The following is a 20,000-nucleotide window of genomic DNA, read 5'->3' as shown; positions in this document are numbered from 1 at the left end:
TGGCTGTGAGGGGCATCCCTGCCTCCTGGAGGAGCCCCCTGAGGTGTATGGGTCCCCAAGAAGTGGAGGATGAGAAGAAGTAGAATGAGTCCTCATAGGACAATTGCCATAAACTCGACAGAGCCGAGCCTACAGGCTTCAGCCTGGACTCAGCTAACTTACAGCTCCTAAAGGGTTACATAAAAACTGTGCATTTATTACAAGGACTGAGTCTCTGAAGAGGTGGGGCAGCAGCCCATGACATGCAGAGCAGCAAAGGCCCAGGAAGCAGGGATGCCAGGCTAGCCAGGCCCCTTCTCCATGCAGCCAACAGCAGCAGTCCTGGCTCCCCAAGGCCTCCCACCCAGCGCCTTCAGAGTGGCCCTGAACCCTGCAGGGTGGCCTGGCCCAGCTACTCCCTCCTGCCTTTCTGGGGTGTGGCCAGAAGGAAGGGACAGAGACGTCCCGGGCAAGGACAGTTTTCACTGGAAAATAAGTTAGGTCCTGCGGCAGCGCTTCCTCTGGGAGGGCCGAGCTTCAGGGCTGGGCACAGGCGGCCGGTGGTGGCTGCAGCTCATACTCAGCACCCAGCCCAGCTTGCTGTGCAGCACCTGCTTGAGGCCAGGGGGCAGCGGCAGCCCCTCGAGTGTGTCCCCAGAGTCAGGCCGCAGCTGGCGCAGGCGGTAGCAGCACAGATACTGCAGGGAGGTGGCACTGGCACACGAGCGGATCACCTTCATGCTGCTCTTTGCAGCCGTGGAGCACACCATCGGGTAGAACTTCTTGTTCTGCAGTTGTGTGGCTGCTACACCTGCCAGGGAGGGGGCACCTGGGTCCATGCGTGGCAAGAGGAACCCTGGCACTCACTGGACTCTTTCTGTCCCCCACTCGTCCACCCCAGGAACCTCACCTATGCATTTCCGGTTCTTGAAGAAGGTCAGCCTCCCATGCCAGGTGTCCAGGTGCACGCCGATGATGGAGCCCTGGCCGAAACGCGAGGAGAAGCTCATCTTGTCACCCCTGTGGTGAAGGAGCCCTGGGGGCGGCGGGTGGGTGAGTCTGGGGGCTGGCACTTCAATTCTCCAGGCAGCAACAGACCTACCCAGCTGCCCTGCACTCCACCCACCTAGCTGGACACCCCACGCACCCGTGTACGAGAGGCCCCAGCTGTCCTCATCCCTGCCCAGCAGGCTGCAGAAGGTGTGCTGATACTTGTCCAACTCCACGTCTGATGTCCCAATGCCCACCATCTGGGAATGGGTGGCAGAGAGGCACATGGGGCCGGGGCCAGGCACCCTGCCCCTCGGGGGCACAGGGCTCCAGGTACCACCCACCCCCTCCACTTACCATGTCCGTGCCGTAGACAGGCGATGTCATCTTGATCTCCCAGAAGTGCTGGCCCTCGCCCAGCTCCTTGGTGCCGCGAATGGCCGCCGTGCCGCAGCTATACTCCACGTGGAAGCTCACCTTGCGGTTGTCACAGCTGAGCAGGGTGGCTGAGGACTTGTTGAGGTTATCCCAGACCCAGTCAAAGTCTGTGGGGACAAGAAGCCAACTGAGGTGGACTACCACTCTGAGCCCATGCTCGTCCCACCGTTCCCCAAGATCCTGCCACCACCCCACCCTCACTCATGCTAGTCCCGCCCCCTCCAGCGCAGTGCCGCTGTCCTGTGCTCACTCACATGCCTTCCTCCTGCCATGGCCCCCCTCACCATGCAGCATCCGTGCTGGTCCTCCTGCCCCAGCACCCTGTCCCACCCCGCGCTCGCTCACGCTCGTCTTCCTCCCCGCAGCGGCAGTCTCTGCCACGGTGACTGCCACTGTGTCGACTGCTGCAAAAGGTGACCTCGCTCTGGCTGTCACAATCACAGAAGGACTCCCCGGTCACAGGCACAGCACTGGGGATGGACATCTGCAGGGATGGGAACTCGGGATCGGAGTCCGAGTCACTGTGCTGGAGGGAAAGGCACGCACTGTCTGCCTCAGCCCCTAAGGCCCTGCTGCTCCCCTGTGGTCAGGCCTCACAAACCCCACATCCACACAGCCAGGGCCACACTGCTCCCTTCAGGTGAAAGAAAAGCCAGCCAATGGGGCACCCCATGGCATCCAGTTAGGGTTCAAGGCTTGGTATAGTGCCTGTCAGCATCCCGTCCTGAAGACCACCCACGTAGGGGAGGGCCTCTGAAGCCATGTAGGTCCCTCTACACTCCAGGCCAGTCCCTAGTGGCCTGGGCACCAATGTGTCTGTTCCCCCTCTGTGAATAGCACACCACCTTGTGACTGTACTGTGCTCCTTAATATGACTTTGATAGTCACCTGTCACCTGGCAGAAGCCTGGACCCTCTGTTCCATTTCTGTCACTCCAGAACCCAGCACCTGGCCACAGTTAGCAGTTAAACTGACTGAGCGGATAAAATTTGACAGCAAAGCTGAAGTGGAGAGATGGATGTCTACAGGCTGTCATGGATGGACATGGCTAGTGGCCAGCATGCACCCAGCAGGAAAAGGGAAGGGGCAGACCTCCAGAAGGCCCAGGGAACTGTCATGGTCAGGCTGGGCCCATTTGAAGACAGGCTGTGACCCGCTGCAGGGAACAGAGTTGGGAGCCAGGGGCTCCATCCCCAGCTAGCCTACTCCAGCCTGAGGCCTCTGCCAGTGAGCCAGGGAGAGGGGCATTAGCTCTTCTGAGGATCTGCCCATAGGCTTGTGAGGCCCATTAGATGATGGGGACAGAGAGCATGAGTGTGTCACATCTAGTCAGCAGCAGTCACATCTTGAATCTCACAGAGGTTAGTCACCTGTCACCTCTAGACAAGGACTGCCTGATGTGAGGGAGGGACAAGAATGAAGCTGAACCTCCATCTGGACAGGGCTCAGACAGGCCCCTGGGCTCTGTAGCCACTGGTGGGGAGAGGTGCCCACCCCTTCTAGCCCAGGGTACTGGGCCAAGTAAGTTCCCTAAGAGGCAGACCTGAAGACAAGTGGAGGACTGAGTCAGTGTTACTATATTAAAAAATCAAAACTGCCTGAGACCCCATGCTTCCTGGCCTCACTGAACCCCTGCCCCTACGCCCTGCCACTCATCCTGCCCTGGCTGCAGCCAATCTGAACAGAGCTCTCTGGTGGATACCTCTTCATTCCTGATCACTGGGAGCCAAAGCTTTCCTCCCACACCTACACAGGCCATCTGTACAGACCAGGGAAATAGTTGGAGAGATGGGCCCCAACTTAACAATGGCTCCCTTTTGGAAACAAGTCAGATGAATGAAACAAAAATTTTTGTTGAACAAACTGCAAAGTGTCTATGACCACAGCCTTTTGCCGACATTTGGGTTCCAGAGGAGGGACAAGCATCCTGCAGCTGGGCCTGATATCCCTGGTAAGACTTGGGTAAGGAACCTCCTCCAGGAGAAGTGTGCCCAGAGGGCCTAGCAGTCCCTGGACCTGGGCCATCCCTCTTTCCAGCTGGACTTGGGACATCCCTCTTTCCAGCCCTATGCAGTTATGCTGACCTCAAGCCTCAGTCCACCAGTCCCTGCTCACCAAGGGGACATACCTGACCATCAGAGTCGTAGCCCCAGTTAGTAGTGCCAGCCAGAGCCACAGCCCGGGCATCAGCATCTCGACGAGCTGCACTTAGGACAAAATGCCAAGCCCGGCTGCTCCGGGGCCTCCTGGCCATGGTGGAGAGAACCTGGAAGAAAACACCACAGGTTGTGAGCAAGGAAGCCCCCAAGATGCAGACTGGCTCCCAGATGCCCTGGGACTCATCCAGAGGGGAAGCATCTTCATGAGGACTCTCCATATAAGCCCCTACCTCACTCCAGTATGTGAGCACTTCAATAAAAGCCAAGCAGATGGAGTGCAAGGCCATCCACATGCCCATGGCTCTCCACACCTCCAAGGCTGTCGCACCTACCCTGACTTTTCCCCTTGGGTGTCTCTGCCTGGGCAGGCTCCTCCTCCAGTGTCCAGTATGGCAAATGGCATTTCCATCTACCCAGTTCCTCATACCAAACAGGAGTCACCCCTGACACCTTACTCACCGCATGCCCCACCTCAACCAGCACCTTCAAGAACATCCCTTTGTGTCCGTCACCTCCATTCCTACCTGGTACCTCCCCTGGACCAAACACGGTACTGTCATATGTCACACACCATTGTGTCACAATATTGACAGGCAAGTACTGTGCTCAGAATAGCAAATTACTAACAAGCAAGAATATACTTGCACAAAGTATAAAGTAACCAGCACTGCACAAGTCCTTCCCTGTCACCTTTCCACATCCCTCCCTCAAACAATATAGCAAACTAGCCAATAAATAAATGTTGGATCACTAATGTCAGTGCGGGGTTGAGCCTACTAACTTCTGACAAGGATGTTTCAGGTTCCAGGTACACACACCCCTTTGCCTTGTTCTCTTCCCTCACAGTTCCTGGGCAACACAGAGAGATAAGCTCTGACACCAGAGCCACATCATGCCTTCAGGCTTTGTTATTGTTCTTGAGATAAAATGCAAAATTCCTCGGAACCTCATCTGCCTCAATTTAGTCATCAGTTTGATCCCACCCTCCCCGGCTCCAGTTTCCAGTTATCCAACCCACCCAACACAGTAGCAGTACCGGGTTTTCTGCGATGGTCTGGCTCTCATCTGTCCACAAGCAGAAAGCCTGTTGAAGCCAGGCGCCCAGAAGGCATCCAGTGGTCTCAATGAATGTACTCCGCGGAAGTTCCCTCATCCAAGCTTACTAGCTATGACACCTTTTCCTAGTGGTAAGAGTCCTGCCCTCTGCCTCCCTCTGGCCATTACCCCTATCAGCAGTTACAATTATCCCCCTGAATTCGCTACATTTGTAGCACGTAGTGTGAGGCAGGTGACTTCCCCTTAGCAGCTTGTCACAGCCGAGACCAGCAACGCGTTACCGCATCTCCAAAGGAGAGTGCCTTAAGAGAGCCCTGGCGGTTCAGTTCGAACCCATCAGACACACTCAGCAGGAGGAAGAGCTAGCGACGTGCGTCCATGAAGACTTAGAGTCTTCAGGACTCTAGTCTGCCCTATCCTACGTGAACCAATTAGCTGGGCAGTTAGGGAAGTATTTCCCGGTTTTCGCGGATTCCACTGATTTCAGTGTGAGGGTGCTATTTCCGTAAGTTGTTCACAAAATCAGGGAAGAGGAACTCTTCTTCCATCTGGAGGTAGTCCGTGGGGACAAGGCGCGGGCCAGGAGCAGGGGCCGCGCCCGGGGAAACAAAGACTGGGCTCACCCGCCCGCAAGGTCAGCGGCACGCCCTCCCAAGCCCGCGGTTCCAGCACAGGCCTGACAGCGCCGTTGCGCTCACCTGGAGCTGCTCCGCCGCCGCCGCGCTCCCCGCCCGCGATGACCTACTTTCCGCTTTAAGCGAGACGTAAACAATCCCCGCCCCGCGACGCATTGGCCCTGCTGCGGGGAGGCGGGTTTCTCGAAGCTGCTCGAGCTTCGGCCAGGGGGCGGGACTCTGGAGGCACGCGTCCGGCCGACAGGCTGCAGGGTCCATCAGTTCTGAACCGACGCCCCTATTGGTTTCACCTGAAACCGGCAGCGAGAAGGGCCACGCGCCTATTGGACTTCAATAGTGGATGGGAGGCGGTCTCAGGTAGGGGCATTGACTAGGAAGCAGGCGCCGGAAGTATCGAGCACCCTAGGCAGTCTGATTGGCTAAAGGGAAGTGGGGCTAGCCCTATGAGGAGGAAGCAGGGCGCCAACAATCGGCCCGAGGACTCGTCGTTCCAGCTCGGAGGCGGAGGCCGGAAGCCGGGAAGCATGAGCGTCGGCGGGATGGAAGCGGTAGTAGGTGAGTGTGTGGCCTTCGTGGCTGGTTCGGGAGTGGATCGGGACAGCTTGGCCACGACCTCGCTGTGCGGCTTCTTGGGACAAACCCTAGCCTGGAGCCCAGAGGGAAAAAGACATAGCAAGTAGCGGAAAACTCACAAAGTCAAAAGGCCAGAAGTTAGGGTACACGATGAGAACTTCCACGATTTGCTGCCGGTATCTCTCCAGGAACTTTTCTTACGGAATGGAAAGGCACCTTTTGCATGTGCTTGGGTTGTCGAGTATCCCTAATTTGACTGGGATTTGAGCAGCTGACCCGAGCATGCCACGGCAAATGGGGCTACCGTCCCCGCTTGGGATGGGTTAAATGTCAACTGCCTTTTTCCAAGGCTGTGAATCTTTACGGAGGAAGATGGCCTTTCGGTTGGCGGTCGAGCGCTTTAACCAATGCGCAACCTGGACTCCACACACAACAAACTCAGAAAAATATGTTATCCTTTATATTTACTAACCTAACCCCCCTGTGGGAGAGATGAGGCTGTCTGGTCCTATAAATAAAATTTTGGTTTGCGCAACCTGGACTCCACACACAACAAACTCAGAAAAATATGTTATCCTTTATATTTACTAACCTAACCCCCCTGTGGGAGAGATGAGGCTGTCTGGTCCTATAAATAAAATTTTGGAAACGCCGTGGGACAGTTAATTCCCTTTCATAGGATTGCTGTGTTTGATAAATGTCGATAGTTATAGAAAGGCTTCCGGCCTTTCTTCATAGGGTCGCTCGCTATGAGTCGTGCTCGACTCGAGGCAATCTACAACAGTGAAGTAGAAATCACTTGATGGTTTTGGATTTGTTTTTGGTTTGGTGACTGACTTCTAGCAACTCTTAAGAAGGATACTGCTCCCCTGCAGTACTTGCCTTGTTTTTTGTCATTGCTCCCTTTCTTCCCAAACCCACTGAGCTCAGTTCTAGCTCCTAGGAACTCAGGAAAGCAGAGTAGAACTGCCCATATAGAATTTTCAAGGCTTTTTCAACTTTTCTTTTTTTTATGGTACTATTTATTGAGGTTTAATTTACATACAACAAAAATTATCTGTTGCCACTATTCAGTTGAAAACCATTTCTGGCTTCCCAAATAGCCTCGCCAAACATCATTTGGTTCAAAAAGCACACTATGCAAGGATACAGTATCAAAACTGGCTTCCCTTACACCTCACTGACCTATATAGTCAGCTTCCCTTGTCAATCTTCTATACTTGTGTGTACCCTTTCCTACCCTTAATCCAACAGTGTTCATTATTTCCCCACACCATTCTGGGTGAAAAACCTCCACCGTATTTCCTCTATCTAAACTTTTCTGTAGTGTTTCTCCGTACAACAACACTTAGTTCATTTGTGACTTGCTTCACTATGTCCTGTAGACTCATCCAAGTAGAGTAGTGTTTCCTAAAAGCCAGTTGAATCAATCAATCCTTTGAAGTATGGCAACTTTCTATGAAGTTCACAAAATAGGATCCCCCACCCTTTATGGAGATATTTTATGTATATAAGGATTTCTTTTCTAGAAGGTTCAACCGTTTTATCTTCTATTGGTTGCACATTATGGCTGTGTGAGAGCTTATCCATACTGTAGGCTGTTGGGTATTCTGTTGAGTTGGAACCAACATCTGGCCCTTCAGGGGCTTTTCAGAGGCAGAAAAATCACACAGAAGGAGACTGCCTGTATTTCTTCTGTGGAGCAATTGGTGGATAAGAGCCGAGAGCACAATTTGGCAACACAACTCCTTAGCACTTAAGCCACCAAAACTCCCTATGCTGTAGATCAGGGCTCCTAAATTTATATATATTTTTCCCTAATGGTCTTCAGTTCAGTGGTTCTGATCCTTTTTTACAATGTTTATTTCTATAAATGGGGTTGAAGACTGGTTTTACCATAGAATGGGTTTTGGTATGTGGTTTTCATTCTCATGTTTCATTTCACTTAACTCCGTATCAGTATATTTCTTTTGGCTTCCTGTCAGAGAGTCACTGGATGGGCAATCTGGTCTGCTTTTCTATAAGAAGGCTTGTTTTGTCCTTTCATAATGTTTGAACTTGACTGCAGCTCCCTCGGCATTGTAGAAGGCTCTTTTTGGTGTGTGCTGATTGTACTCTTTCCACATGGTAGTAATAATTTTGCTTACTGTGTTTTATTTGTGGTTTCTAAACTATCCTTCAGCTTTTGTAATTTCCAAGCTACATATTGTTGGAAATACTCCACACCGTCAAATAACTTCTGAATTCCTGACTCTGGGATAATCAGAGGGGTGAACTGCTGGTCTGCTTCATTCAGAGTATGTTGAGTTTTTTTCATGTTTGAACCTGACAGCTCCTTCTTTGCCATTATGTGAGGTTCTTCTTAGTTCCCCAATTTCAGATTCTAGAATTATCGTCTGTAGCTGGCTTTCCTGGTGTTTGCAGTAGACAACTGGTTTTTCTTTTTTTTTAAATTTTATTTTATTATTTTTGTGTGAGTGTACCATCAAATCAGATCTGACTGGTACAGGAGGAGATTGTCCCTCCTTCCCCGGCAGAGCATCTGGTGGATTTGAACCATGCACCTCTGGGATTGTAGTTGCGGCTCCTTACCACTAGGCCACCAGAGGTCCCCAGACAACTGGTTTTTCAGTCCTACTAGCTCACTATCCAAAAAATTCTTCTATATAGCTTTACTTGAGAAAGAATGTCTTCCAAGCAGCAGCTCTGTAGTTCACCAGCAACTTGAGTTCACTACAGAACCTAACCACTTCCCAATGTTTTCCTTTACTATCTCTTCAGTGGTAGGTTAGTGGTAATGAGTTGCCCTGAGAAGCAAAAGGCAATCAGTTCCACCAGCCACTCAAAAATATTCAAGCCAAATTCATTCCATGTAGTTCACTCCTGAAGTATCCAAGTATCAGCAACGTGAACTCAATCCTCAGCTGAGTGCAGAGGCACCGCCCGAAAGCCTTTTTCAACTTTTAACGGGAGGAGTTTGCTCATAGACTTAATCCTTCAGAGTGACTGATGGGTTTGAATCACCAACCAGCCTTTGTCTGCTGGGAACTAGGAAACCAATACCAAATGCACTGTACCACCAGAGCTCCCCCGCCCACCCGCAGGTAAACTCCCAGTAATGATGAGAACAGGTTACCCTTTCCCAGGTGGCACAGGTGGTCACTGGCTGAGCGAGACTCTACCTTGCTGTGTCGCCAGTGTTTTCAGCACCCCCCCAGCTCTGCCCCGTGTGTTCCCACACACCTGCGGTGATGTGTCACTTCAAGTCATTGATGGGCAGCGCCAAGGTCATGGTGTCATCTGAACAAGATGAAGTCCTGCCAGGAGGCCAGGCCCTGAGAGTGCCTCAGGTGGATATTGAGGGGTGGGAGGAGGGACAGGATTCCACTCAACCTCCTTCAAGCACACGTTGGCCAGTATCCAGAAGAGCAGCTGGGAGGAGGGAGCGGCAGGCACAGTCAGCCAGAAGCACTGCAGATGCACTGTGTTTTGTGACTCTGGTTCACATCATTTCAGATTCAGTGGAAGGAAAAGGAGCAGGGTGGGTAGTTGCCAGAAGACTCAGAGGAGACCTAGCTTTCAGGGTGTGGTCTGGGGGTTGTGTTACCAAGACCACAAGAGTGTACACTCAGCCAGTTGGGCAGTGCTGACCCAGGGCTGGTGCTTGTGTAACAGGTACCAACACTACCCTCTGCTAACCCTTTCCCAGTGTCTGTCTCAAGGGCCTCTCTGCACTGCTCTAGGGTCTAGAAGCTGGGTGGGGGGGTGGAAGGCGGTGTCTTCAGGCCCAAACTCAAGCACACCTGGGACTGGAGTCATGGAGGGAGATGCTGCTTCCTTCAGAAACAGGTGAATCTGGGGTCTCAGAAGAGGGCAACTGCAGGTTTCCATCTGTTTCTCGTTTAGAATTAGAGGGAGCTTGCCCAGCTGCTAGCTGAAGGTGGGCAGATCTAACCCACCAACCACTCTGTGGGAGCAAGATGTAATAGTCTATTCTTGCAAAGACTCACCTACATTGCCATCAAGTTGATTCCAACTCGGCAACCCTACCTCAGGTGTCCTAAGCAGTAAGTCGCAGTAAGCAAATGAGAGACTGCCCATTTTTTTCCATCAGAGTCACTGATGACTTCTGAGACACACAGAATTTGTACCAGAGATACACAGCCTTTGCGTTAACAGCAAAACTCCCAATGGACTGCTCCATCAGAGGTCTGTCCCATAAAGATTATAGCCTAGGAAATTCTATTAGGCAGTTCTGCTCAGGCCTTCAGAGTCGCTGTGAGTCGGGATTGACTAGACAGCAGTTTTGGGTTTTTTACAACTCAGGCTAGTGTCATTTTCCTACTATGAATACTCACACATGGGTCACATATGCACGTGTATGTGCACATGCATGTTCTAAAGAGGCTTCCTGCCCCCCCCCCGCAGCCAAGCTCCATGTAGCAGTGGGTGCAGTTGGTCACATGTAGGACTGTGGCTGCACAGAAGTGGGGTGCACAGTGAGCCCTTGGGTTACAGCGTGGAATGGCCTGCATTGTGGGGCCCCTGATGTCCTCATCATTTATCCTGACAAGAGTCTGGGAACCTGGCCGGCGTCAGGCACATCATCCTGGTGCTCTCAGGCAAGGGTGGCGTAGGGAAGAGCACCATCTCTACCGAGCTGGCCCTGGCCCTCCGCCACATGGGCAAGAAGGTGAGCCCCCCGCCTGTGCTGTGCCCTGCCTCACTGAGCCTTAGCCCCGCCCCCACCCTAGAGCCCCACCCCACTGAGCTGTAGCCCTGTCCCCACTGGGTCAAGTCCCCTCCATGCCCCTGCTCTCAGCACCCGCACCCCCCGTGCCACACCTCTCAGCATTATACATCCCACCTAACACTTTGTACCCCCTCCCAGCATCATGTTCCCCCCCGCAGGTCTCTTCTCCCCCTTACCACGTCCCCTGGTATACCTCCCTTTGCCTCTCCCCTCCCTCCGTTCAACTATATTCCCTACCCAACCCTAAAGTGCTCACTTGCTGGCACACCCCCCCCCCCATCCACAGGTGGGCATCCTGGATGTGGACCTGTGCGGGCCCAGTGTGCCACGCATGTTCCGGGCACAAGGCTGTGCTGTACACCAGTGTGACAGCGGCTGGGTGCCTGTGTATGTGGATCAGGAGCAGAGTGTTGCACTCATGTCCGTGGGCTTCCTGCTGGAGATGCCTGACGAAGCTGTGGTGTGGAGGGGTCCCAAGAAAAATGGTAACAGTGCCCAGAGCATTATCCACTGTAATGGAGAATTGGTGATGAATTGGCAGTGGGTGGGCTTGAAAAAGGTCAGAAGGCTTTGCCACAGGGACATGTGGTTAAGGCCTTTGTCCCTGAGTTGCTGGCTGTGGGATGGAGCCTTTATTGGGGTCAAGGAGCTGTGTTGCCATTGGTAGCAGCAGAGCTCATGCATCAGATCCAGATGTCTGCCTCGATAGATGTCACTAGGTGGCCCCTGCATGTGGCAGAAAGCAGGGACACTGACTGGGCTATCTGGACGTGTCCTCCTGGCAGCGTGCACTTGAGGCTTTGGGAGGAGGCATTTCCTCTGGGCACACCCTGAAAGAGCCCCTGAAGGTGGTGTGCTTCCACACAGCGCTTATCAAGCAGTTCCTGTCTGATGTGGCCTGGGGGGACCTGGACTTCCTGGTGGTGGATACGCCTCCAGGGACGTCAGATGAGCACCTCTCCGTGGTGGAGGCCCTGCGCCCCTACCAGCCTCTAGGTGTCGTACTGGTCACCACTCCCCAGGTGAGGCCATGCCCGTAGTGAAACCCATCATGTGCCCCATCCCCCACCCCGCCCCAGTGAGTGAGTCTGCACAAGATGAGATGACAGCCCCTTCTGCAGCAGGCTGAGGTGTCCCCCTCTTACGGGCAAGTGGGCACCCTGTGGAGCTCCAGTGGCTGTCCTGCCCTCAGGCGGTGTCTGTTGGGGATGTGCGGCGGGAGCTGACCTTCTGCAGGAAGACGGGGCTGCATGTACTCGGCGTGGTGGAGAACATGAGTGGTTTTGCATGTCCACACTGCGCGGTGAGACCCTGGTCCTGGATGGTTGGGACAGGTAGGGGCACGAGGGGCCTGTGCTCACACCCCTTGATCTAACCCAGGAGTGCACCAATGTCTTCTCCACTGGCGGTGGGGAGGAGCTGGCCAAGCACGCAGGGGTCCCCTTCCTAGGTGAGTGCCTATGTCTCCTCTGGGGGAAACTGGGGTGGCCAAGCTGCTGGGGACCCCAGGATGCAGAGGCAGAATGGCCCTTCCTTACTTAGCTGTTCCTCAGGATTCCCTGCCAGGAACCCTAGATTCTGGAGTTTGCACATACACCCAGGAGACATCTGTACCCTAGTGGGGATGGTCCCCTATAGAACACCCACCCCGGAGTCAGCCCAGCCAACAGGGAAGCATCTGCTCCATTGAGGGTGGGGATGGACCCTTGGTTCTGCTTCCTCTCCTCATGCCTCCTCCTCTCCACAGGCTCTGTGCCCCTGGACCCTCAGCTGGCTCAGAGCCTGGAGGAGGGCAAGGACTTCATCCGGGAGTTCCCCAAGAGCCCCGCCTTCCCAGCGCTGGCCTCCGTGGCACAGAAGATCCTGGACGGGGCGCAGAAGCAGGGCCCTGACTAAAGCTTTGCTGCTGAGCCCTTCTGGTGCCTCTGAAGTCACACGCCTGCAGCCAGGCAGGGTGGCACCTGGGGCCAGACGTGTGATACCTATAGTACTCAGTGTGGTCGCTGTGCCTGTCCTGACCGACACTGACAGGGTCATGGACACTGGTAGCAGGATCTACAGAGACAGTGCCGCACCCCCTACCTTGGCACCTGTGTCCCCGTGGGATGTCGAGTGCTGGGCTGGAAACACCTCTTTTGTCCTTGTTGGCTGCAGTACTGCCCGTACTGAGAACCAGAATTAAACAGGCAGGTTATACATGTGTGACTTCTTGGACCTTTTGACCAGTTATCCCTCCAGACTATGTATCTGCCTCAGTGAGTCCAGGGGACGCATGGTGGAGCTAAAGGTGGTGGCACCTAGGGTGAAATGATGAGAGAAACACATGACTGAGGTCAGCACTGGCACCTCAGAGTGACAGCCCAAGGGGCCTGTGAACCCTTTCCACATGAGCAGGGGACCTGCACTTTCCTGAGCCTCTGCCCACGGAGTGTACTGGCAGAGTGGTGGTACATGCTGTGTCCCCAGTGAAAGGTGTTGGAGCAGCCCTTGGCCTGGAAATGGGATAGGCATGGATGGGGGTGAGGGGTCTCCTGGCCTTCCTGTCGGCAGGTGGGCCTTACTTGAAGTGTGCTTGAGGCTGGGGTGTGTGCAGAAGGAGGAGGGAGGTCTCGGTCCCACCTCCTGGTCAAGGCTCACTGGGCAGTGCTGCGCCCCTGCAGCATAGACCACAGGGTCGAGTGTCAGGAAAGAGGGCTGTTGGCCGGGCTGCCTCATTTCTTTCTGGCTTCTTAGGGCCCTTGTGGGGGAGACCAAGTGATGTGACTTGGATGTCCTGGGAGCAAGAGAACCTAGGAATTGTCCCCGAGGGGGCTGTAGCAGGGGACAGGACTTCAGGAAATCCCCATGTCTGGGGGTCTTTAGAACGCTGAACTGGTGTGTCCCATTCCCCTGGTGACACTTGTCATGGGCAGTGGTTGTCAGATTGCTTTAATTGACAGTGGCCCAGGTGGGGCCTGGGGGTGGTCACTCTGCCCTGACTCCCCGTCAGGCCTTGAGAACAGGCCATTTGGTGCCCACACAGCCCCCAAGAGTGGTGACCAGTGCTGCCCACAGGCCTGTCTGCTCTCCAGAGGGACAGCCTTCTCTGGCACGAGGGTCCCCCTCCATTCCAAGGTCAGCAGTGAGCAAAGTAGGCCTCGCTCAGGTCCCGTAGATCGAGGCCCGCCACTGCCGGTGGCCCCGCACAGGTGATGTTGTTGTAGGTGTACACAGGCAGCTGACGGTCGTCGCCTTCAGCAGCCGCCTGCACAGCACGAGGCACGGCGCGCGGGTTCCGCCGAGCGAAAGCCCACAGTGGCCGGAGAGTGCAGCCACAGGCCCAAGGGTTGCTGTCCAGCCAGAGGCGCTCCAGGCCAGGGGGCTGCGGCACGAAGGTGTGCAGCGAGTTGTTGCGCAGGCTTAGGTATCGCAGCTGTCCCAGCGGCGCCAGCAGCCCCTCGGCCAGGCCCTCCAGGCAGTTGTGGGATAGGTCCAGCCAGAAGATGTGCTGCAGAGGCCGGAGTGTGTCTGGGGCCAGCTTGGCCAGCTGGTTGTGGGCCAGGAGCAGGTACTCCAGCTTGCTGAGGCCCAGGAAGAGCTGGCGTGGTAGGTGGACCAGGCGGTTGGCCGTGAGGTCCAGCTCCAGCAGTTCAGGCAGCCCCTGCAGGCTCTGCTCGTCAATGACTGAGATGGTGTTGTCTCGGAGAAAGAGGCGGCGCAGGCCTGCTAGGCCTGCAAAGGTGTAGGGGCGCACGTGGCCCAGACAGCTGCTCTCCAAGTGCAGGCTGTGCAGGTGGCCCAGGCCCCGGAAGACCTGCTCGCCCAGGTTCCGGAGGCAGTTTCCTGAGAGGTTCATGACGGCCACATTGGGCAGCCCCAGGAAGGCGCCAGGCCGAAGCTCCTGCAGCTGGTTGTGGTCCAGCGTGAGTACCTCCAGCTGGCCCAGGCCCTCGAAGGTGTGCTCAGCCACCTGGTGGATGCGGTTGTGGCCAAGCCGCAGCTCCTCTAGGAAATGCAGGTCTTTGAAGGTGCGTGGCCGCAAGCTAGTTAGCACGTTGTGGGAGAGACGCAGTACGCGCAGTGCCAGCAGGCCTGGGAAGGTCTCGGCGAAGAGGCTGGCCACCCGGTTGTGGGACAGGTCAAGCCAGCGCAGGGCCCTCAGGCCCAGGAAGGCACCGGGTGCCACACTGGACACCAGGTTGTGGTGCAGGTAGAGCTTCTGCAGCTTGGGCAGCTGGATGAAGACACCGGCCTTGATGCTGTGCAGCGTGTTGCGGCTCACATCCAACTCCTGCAACTCGCCCAGGCCACAGAACAGCGGCGGCTGCAGGTAACTCAGTCGGTTTCCGGCCAGCACTAGTTCTCGGAGGCCAGCCAGGCCCCGGAAGGCACCGTCAGGCAGCACGACCAGGCTGTTCCAACCCAGGTTGAGGGTCCAGAGACGCTGCAGGCCAGCAAAGAGACCCTCATCCAGCCTGGCCAGCAGGTTATGGTGCAAGCTGAGGGAGGCCAGGCCAAGTGTGTGCGCAAAGGTGCCAGCAGCCAGGCTGCGCAGCTGGTTCTGTTCCAGGTGCAGGTGGTAGAGGGCACCCAGACCCAGCAGCGCACGGGGCTCCAGGCTGCTCAGCTGGCTTCCCTGCAGGTTGAGGAAGTCCAGACCAGACAGGTTTTGGAATGCGGCTGCGGGGATGCTTGTCAGATTGTTGCAGTCCAGCCATAGGGCCTTGACGTCCTCTGGGATGCCAGCAGGCAGCTGCGTGAGGTTTCGGGCACTGCAGAAGATGCTGAGTTCATCCGTATAATCGTCGTAGCTGCAGGCACACATGGCTGGGCACCGAGGGCCCTCGGTGTCCCCCTCTGCTCCAAGCCCTGCACCCTCCTGGCTGCCGCTGCCCGTCACTGCCCAGCACACCAGCAGCGCCAGGGCCAGGCCTCCTGTGGTGAAGGCAGAGCTGGAGCCTGTGGCCTTCTCAGACTTGGTCCAGCCACTTCTAGGGATGGGCTTGGGAGGCAGTGAGGGGGCCCAGGGTTAGGGGCAGTGCTGAGGCTCAAAATGTCCCTGCCACCAGCTCTCAGACCCACAGGCCACCATGCAAGCTGAGATGCTAGGAGGCTGAACAGCTCAGAGCTGCGCAGTCAGCTGGTTCGAGTGGCCAGCACCACAGGACATGGAGCTCAGCTGGGATGGCATCTGCTGGGTTACACATCAGCCCCAAGTGGGCAGGCTGGGCCCTGGAGGTGACCGATGCCAGCCATGTGGCCATCTGTGTCCCTGGAGGGACACGTCAGCTGGGCACAGCTGCCACAGATCTGTGGCCACTGCTGGAATGTTCTGGAGCAGGCTCCAGCGAGGTTTTTACCGCCATTGGGGCTTAGATGGTGAGCTGATACCTTTGTTGGGCTAGGCCCCAGGTGACAGGGCTCATCCTGGTCACTGCACCAGTGGGTGTGACCTGAACTGGGGGACTTGGTGCTGAGTGCGGGCAAGAGGGGTAGACGGACCACAGGCCGTCGGCCAGGCAGGTCAGGTAAGACTCAGAGGGCTTGGTTCCTCCTGCCCAGAAGCTGTGGCTCCTATATCCTGTGCTGAGTCGAGGTAGCACCCTGGGGTGCCCCAGAGCGCAGGGGGCTCCCCACTTGCCCAAGATGGCCTCTGAGCAGCCAGGGAGAGTGGACCCTGTCCTCATCCTCTACCAGCTGGTCCAGTGAGGGGGGTCCCTGGCCAGACCCACATACTGGGCATTGCTACACACAGTCATCCTGCCCAAGGTGAGGAACTTGACTCCCTGGGCTGCTGCACCCCTTAGGGTGGGAGGGACTGGTCAGAACAGTGGTTGTCAACTCACAGTGACACTGGTGTGTCAGAGGAGAACTGTGTATGACAAGGACTTCAGGAGAGCACCAGACCTTTTTTCTGAGGTGCTTCTGGGCAGACTCGAAGCTCCCACCATGCAGTTAGTGATTAGGAGGGGTGGGGCCGGAGGGTGAACAGAGCCTCCAGCTCCAAGTGGGCTGCACCCCTACAGCGTTCCCACCAGGCACTCCCCAGTACCCCCCTCCAGGCTGGCCGTGACCCTAACCCTCCCCCGAGGCTCACCTCTGCTCAGGGCCATTGCCTCGTGGTCAGCAGCCGATGGGCAGTGCGTCTGCTGGGTCAGTGGCGCCTGCTCTCTGGACAGCGCACTGAGCGCCAGCACCCTGACAACCGGCCAGCTGCTGCCCGGCCCCTTAACCCCCTCGTGCCGGGCAGCCAGCGTCCGCCTGGGGGCTGGGGTGCAGGGAGAGCTGTGGGGGCCCTTGTCTGCCCAGAGTCTCCTGTCAGAATAGGCTGTAATGTGACTCTTAGGACACATAGGCCGGTGCCCTGTCCTCTGACCCCTGTCCCCCTGCACAACTGGCTGATGAGAAATAGGTGGGCCAGTGGCAGGGGTGCTCCTGGGGTGAATGTGGGGACTGGGAGAGGAGACCCCAGGCTGGGCAGCATTTCAGGGGGCTTGGGGGCCCTCACCCATGCCCAGCAGACAGCTGTGTTGAGGTGAGCTGTGTGACACTGCCTACATTATCTTAACAGCCAGGTGGCATCAGCCACTCAACCTGTAGCCTGGCCCAGCCCCAGCCTCAGTGGTGACCTCAGGTTGGCTGCAGTGTGGCCAGCCCCCCCTTTCTAGGAATGCCTCGGGCATTGCTTGTTCTCAGGGGCCTTGGAACCTGGGGTCCCCTCTGCACACATTGCTCTTTGCCATCCCCCAGGCTCCTGAAGGCTGCGCCCCAGTACACTGCTCCCCCTGAGATCTGCTCTGAGGTAGTCTCCCCCAGCCCAGGGGACTGTGCCTCCCATATGGTGTTGGGCTTGAGGAGGCTGAGGGAGAAGCCCAGCATAGTCTGCAGGACAAGGGTGGGCAGTGGGGACCAAAGCCAGGGCCGTCCACCCAGCAGCCCTACCTGCCCCCCTAAAGCAGCACAGGGTGCTGGCTTTGACTCCACTCTGCTAGGGTTTGACTGTCTTCCAGGCTGTTCTTCAGGGTCTCTTCTGAGAAATTATAGATCCAGAGGGGAAAGTCCAGGTCCAGGAAGGCCCGGTGAGTTTACCCAGAGAAAGTGCTGACTCAGCAGGAGCCAGGCCAGTGGGAGCCGGGGGAGGTGGTGTGGGCCAAAAGGGGTGCAGGCTGGGGTGGGGGTACAGGCCAGCAGGGGCTGGGCAGGGGTGTGGGCAGGGGGAGGGAGTAAGGGCCAGGCAGGGGTGCAGGCCAGTAGGGGCCAGGTGGGGGTGTAAACCTGGTGGGGGCAGGCAGGGGTGCAGGCCAGGCAGGGCTGGTGAGGGCCACATGCTCTTCCACCACTGGTTTCTGTAGGGGTGCCCCGTTGGGATCGGGCAGCCTGGCCATGCTGTGTGGACAGGCCTCGTGTCCAGAGGTGCTCAGGGTGACAGCACACTTGTCCCAGCCGACCCCAAGCCCCTGCCCTGAGGAGTCTGGCTCTGCCTTGGTGACAGGAAGCATGTCACGTGGGACGCCTGGCCTTCCGACAGTGCTGCCAGGGCCTCGCACAGGCCTGCAGGGCACTGCGGCCACTGGGCTGGCCGGGCACCGTGTCCTTGCCCCAGAGCTCTGCTGCCCTGGCTGGGTGGTATGGACAATGACCCTCTCTGACCATTTCCTCAGTGCTCACATGACCGAGCCCCCCTCCAGAGCTCCTCAGCTCCAGCCCTCGGGGGCCCCCATCCCGAGGAGCAGGTACCCATCTCCTGCCTCTAGCAATTTTAAGGGAGTGAGTTCTGGCTTCGCTCTGTTGTGAGCGCGTGTGTACGTGGAGGACACCTGGAGGAACTTGTGCTTGCATGTGGTCCCATTGGACCTGCTGCTGCCGAGTGGACTCCCCCTCCCCGCGGCTCCGGCCCAGAGCAGAAGGGCCGTGGAGTTCCCGCGGCGCCACCTTCACAGAGGCCGACTGCCTAGCCTTCCTCCTGTGACGAGGTCAGCCACCAGCCTGGTACTGCGCCCCAGGCCCCTCCTCCGTTGGTGCCCGACTTATCAGTCCCTCCGGAATCTGGACTTTTGTGCCAACTCAGAAGGTGTCCCTGCAGAGTTGATGTTAACTTGACCCACGACATGGTCCTTCTCCTGGGTTCTCAAAAGCCTGGCAGTTCTCCCACCTCTCCACACCACCAGGGGGCAGGTGACAGCTGGCGATGCCACTGGTCTCAGAGGTGTGAGGCCACAGGTCACTCAGGCCCGCACATGGAAGCATGGAAGTGCCCTTTATTGGCAGTGATGGGCATGGGTGTGCTGGGAATGGCAACTCTGTTTTGAGGACCCTTGTAGTCCCTATTCCGTGTCACTAACTTCTTCCTTCCGTGACCCCCCCCCCCATACATGTGTACACGGACCTCCTGTGGATCTCCACAGGCTGATACAGCAAAGGGTTATCAGAGAACGGAGATTGAACACTCCCAGGTCTCAGGTCCCGTCATGTGCGGTCTCAAAAGGCTCTTATCTCAGTAGAGAAAAGGGGACCCTTAATGCAACTGAGAAATAGTCCCTAGGAGCAGAGTGAGTCTTCGTGGACTCCAGCCCCGGTACTAGGAAGCTCCTTGACTCCAGGGAAGTCCAAGATGCAGATTGCCAAGGAATGTGGGCCTCCCTCCAGAACCAACAGCCCTGAACATGGACTTGGAGCCTCGCGACCGTGAGAGGATGGGTTTTGTGTTCAAGACACTCACTTGTGGTATTCCCGTGAGAGCAGCGCCACCTGGGCACTGAGAAGAACCATTCTTTTTCCCATCAGAACATCATTTTGTTGTTGTTGAGGGTATACACAGCCAAACAGACAGCTCAAGTGTCTCCATGTGCTGCTTCAGCACCGGTGTCCTTTCTGCTTCAGGAATTTTCTGGCCTCCAGCCTGGTGCCTACTCGACTCATGTGAGTCTTCGGTGAATTAGCAGCTCCTTGGAAGGAGCCCAGTGGCCTAGTGTGTTACCTCTTGGTCTCCAGAACTTCAGAGGTTCAAATCCACCATTTGCTCCATTGGAGAAAGTAGAAGCTGTCTCCTGTAAAGAATTGGAGCTTCAGAAACCCAAGGAGGGGCTTCACTGAGGTAGAATTGACTCTGGACAGTGGGGTTGGTTTTTGCTTTGGGGGGAGTCGTGTGAGAACTGATGCCTTTGATTATGGTGTTGGCAAAGAGTACTGACTGTAGCCGCCAGAGAACAAGAAATCTGTCTCAAAAGAGTCCTTCTTAAAGGCTGTCAGGACTACTTTGGGCATCTTACTAGGAAGAGCCCGTCCCTGGGGGAGGACATCGTGTGTGGTCAGTGAAAAACTGACCCTCTGAGCTGACGAGCACAGTGGCTCTGACGGTGGGCACAGCAGAGATTGTGAGTTTGGTGCCAGCCCAGGCAGGCTTCTGTTCTGCTGGACGTGGGGTCCCTGTGAGCTGGA

General features: G+C 56.3%; 3 protein-coding genes across 3 annotated transcripts; 1 reads left to right on the top strand and 2 right to left on the bottom strand.

The window, feature by feature from the left end:
* Positions 1-476: 476 nt before the first annotated feature.
* SPSB3 (splA/ryanodine receptor domain and SOCS box containing 3) lies at positions 477-3,865 on the bottom strand. Its single transcript, XM_006901900.1, has 7 exons — positions 3,797-3,865; positions 3,536-3,673; positions 1,753-1,933; positions 1,327-1,514; positions 1,127-1,229; positions 890-1,015; positions 477-790 (listed from the first exon to the last, which is right to left on the bottom strand). Exons 1-7 carry the CDS (start codon positions 3,863-3,865, stop codon positions 477-479), a joined length of 1,119 nt encoding a protein of 372 aa, XP_006901962.1.
* A 6,550-nt stretch (positions 3,866-10,415) lies between these two features.
* NUBP2 (nucleotide binding protein 2) lies at positions 10,416-12,479 on the top strand. The gene is made up of 6 exons (XM_006901918.1): positions 10,416-10,523; positions 10,870-11,068; positions 11,451-11,605; positions 11,776-11,886; positions 11,964-12,033; positions 12,331-12,479. Exons 1-6 carry the CDS (start codon positions 10,512-10,514, stop codon positions 12,477-12,479), a joined length of 696 nt encoding a protein of 231 aa, XP_006901980.1. The 5' UTR covers positions 10,416-10,511.
* A 1,219-nt stretch (positions 12,480-13,698) lies between these two features.
* On the bottom strand, positions 13,699-18,061 carry IGFALS (insulin-like growth factor binding protein, acid labile subunit). The gene is made up of 4 exons (XM_006901917.1): positions 17,744-18,061; positions 17,291-17,444; positions 16,660-16,830; positions 13,699-15,497 (listed from the first exon to the last, which is right to left on the bottom strand). Exons 1-4 carry the CDS (start codon positions 18,059-18,061, stop codon positions 13,699-13,701), a joined length of 2,442 nt encoding a protein of 813 aa, XP_006901979.1.
* Positions 18,062-20,000: the final 1,939 nt, after the last annotated feature.

This window comes from Elephantulus edwardii, unplaced genomic scaffold, assembly GCF_000299155.1.
Source record: "Elephantulus edwardii isolate Elephantulus edwardi_28Jun2011 unplaced genomic scaffold, EleEdw1.0 scaffold00350, whole genome shotgun sequence".
In the NCBI taxonomy this organism is placed as follows: domain Eukaryota; kingdom Metazoa; phylum Chordata; class Mammalia; order Macroscelidea; family Macroscelididae; genus Elephantulus; species Elephantulus edwardii.
Note: the sequence above shows the minus strand (reverse complement) of the source record. Positions and strands in the feature narration are given on the sequence as shown.

What these genes read in the sequence shown, in the direction of transcription:
- SPSB3 (XM_006901900.1), bottom strand. Translation starts at nt 3,865, where the DNA reads ATGGGCATGTGGATGGCCTTGCACTCCATCTGCTTGGCTTTTATTGAA. An exon ending in GCTACGACTCTGATGGTCAG is followed by an intron (nt 1,934 to 3,535) that starts GTATGTCCCCTT and finishes CTTTCCCTCCAG; the next exon opens with CACAGTGACTCGGACTCCGA. An exon ending in CTGCGGGGAGGAAGACGAGC is followed by an intron (nt 1,515 to 1,752) that starts GTGAGCGAGCGC and finishes TTGTCCCCACAG; the next exon opens with ACTTTGACTGGGTCTGGGAT.
- IGFALS (XM_006901917.1), bottom strand. Translation starts at nt 18,061, where the DNA reads ATGCTTCCTGTCACCAAGGCAGAGCCAGACTCCTCAGGGCAGGGGCTT. An exon ending in GGGGGATGGCAAAGAGCAAT is followed by an intron (nt 16,831 to 17,290) that starts GTGTGCAGAGGG and finishes CCTGCACCCCAG; the next exon opens with CCCCCAGGCGGACGCTGGCT. An exon ending in GGCAATGGCCCTGAGCAGAG is followed by an intron (nt 15,498 to 16,659) that starts GTGAGCCTCGGG and finishes CCTTCACCACAG; the next exon opens with GAGGCCTGGCCCTGGCGCTG.
- NUBP2 (XM_006901918.1), top strand. An exon ending in TACTGGTCACCACTCCCCAG is followed by an intron (nt 11,606 to 11,775) that starts GTGAGGCCATGC and finishes TCCTGCCCTCAG; the next exon opens with GCGGTGTCTGTTGGGGATGT. An exon ending in CGCAGGGGTCCCCTTCCTAG is followed by an intron (nt 12,034 to 12,330) that starts GTGAGTGCCTAT and finishes TCCTCTCCACAG; the next exon opens with GCTCTGTGCCCCTGGACCCT.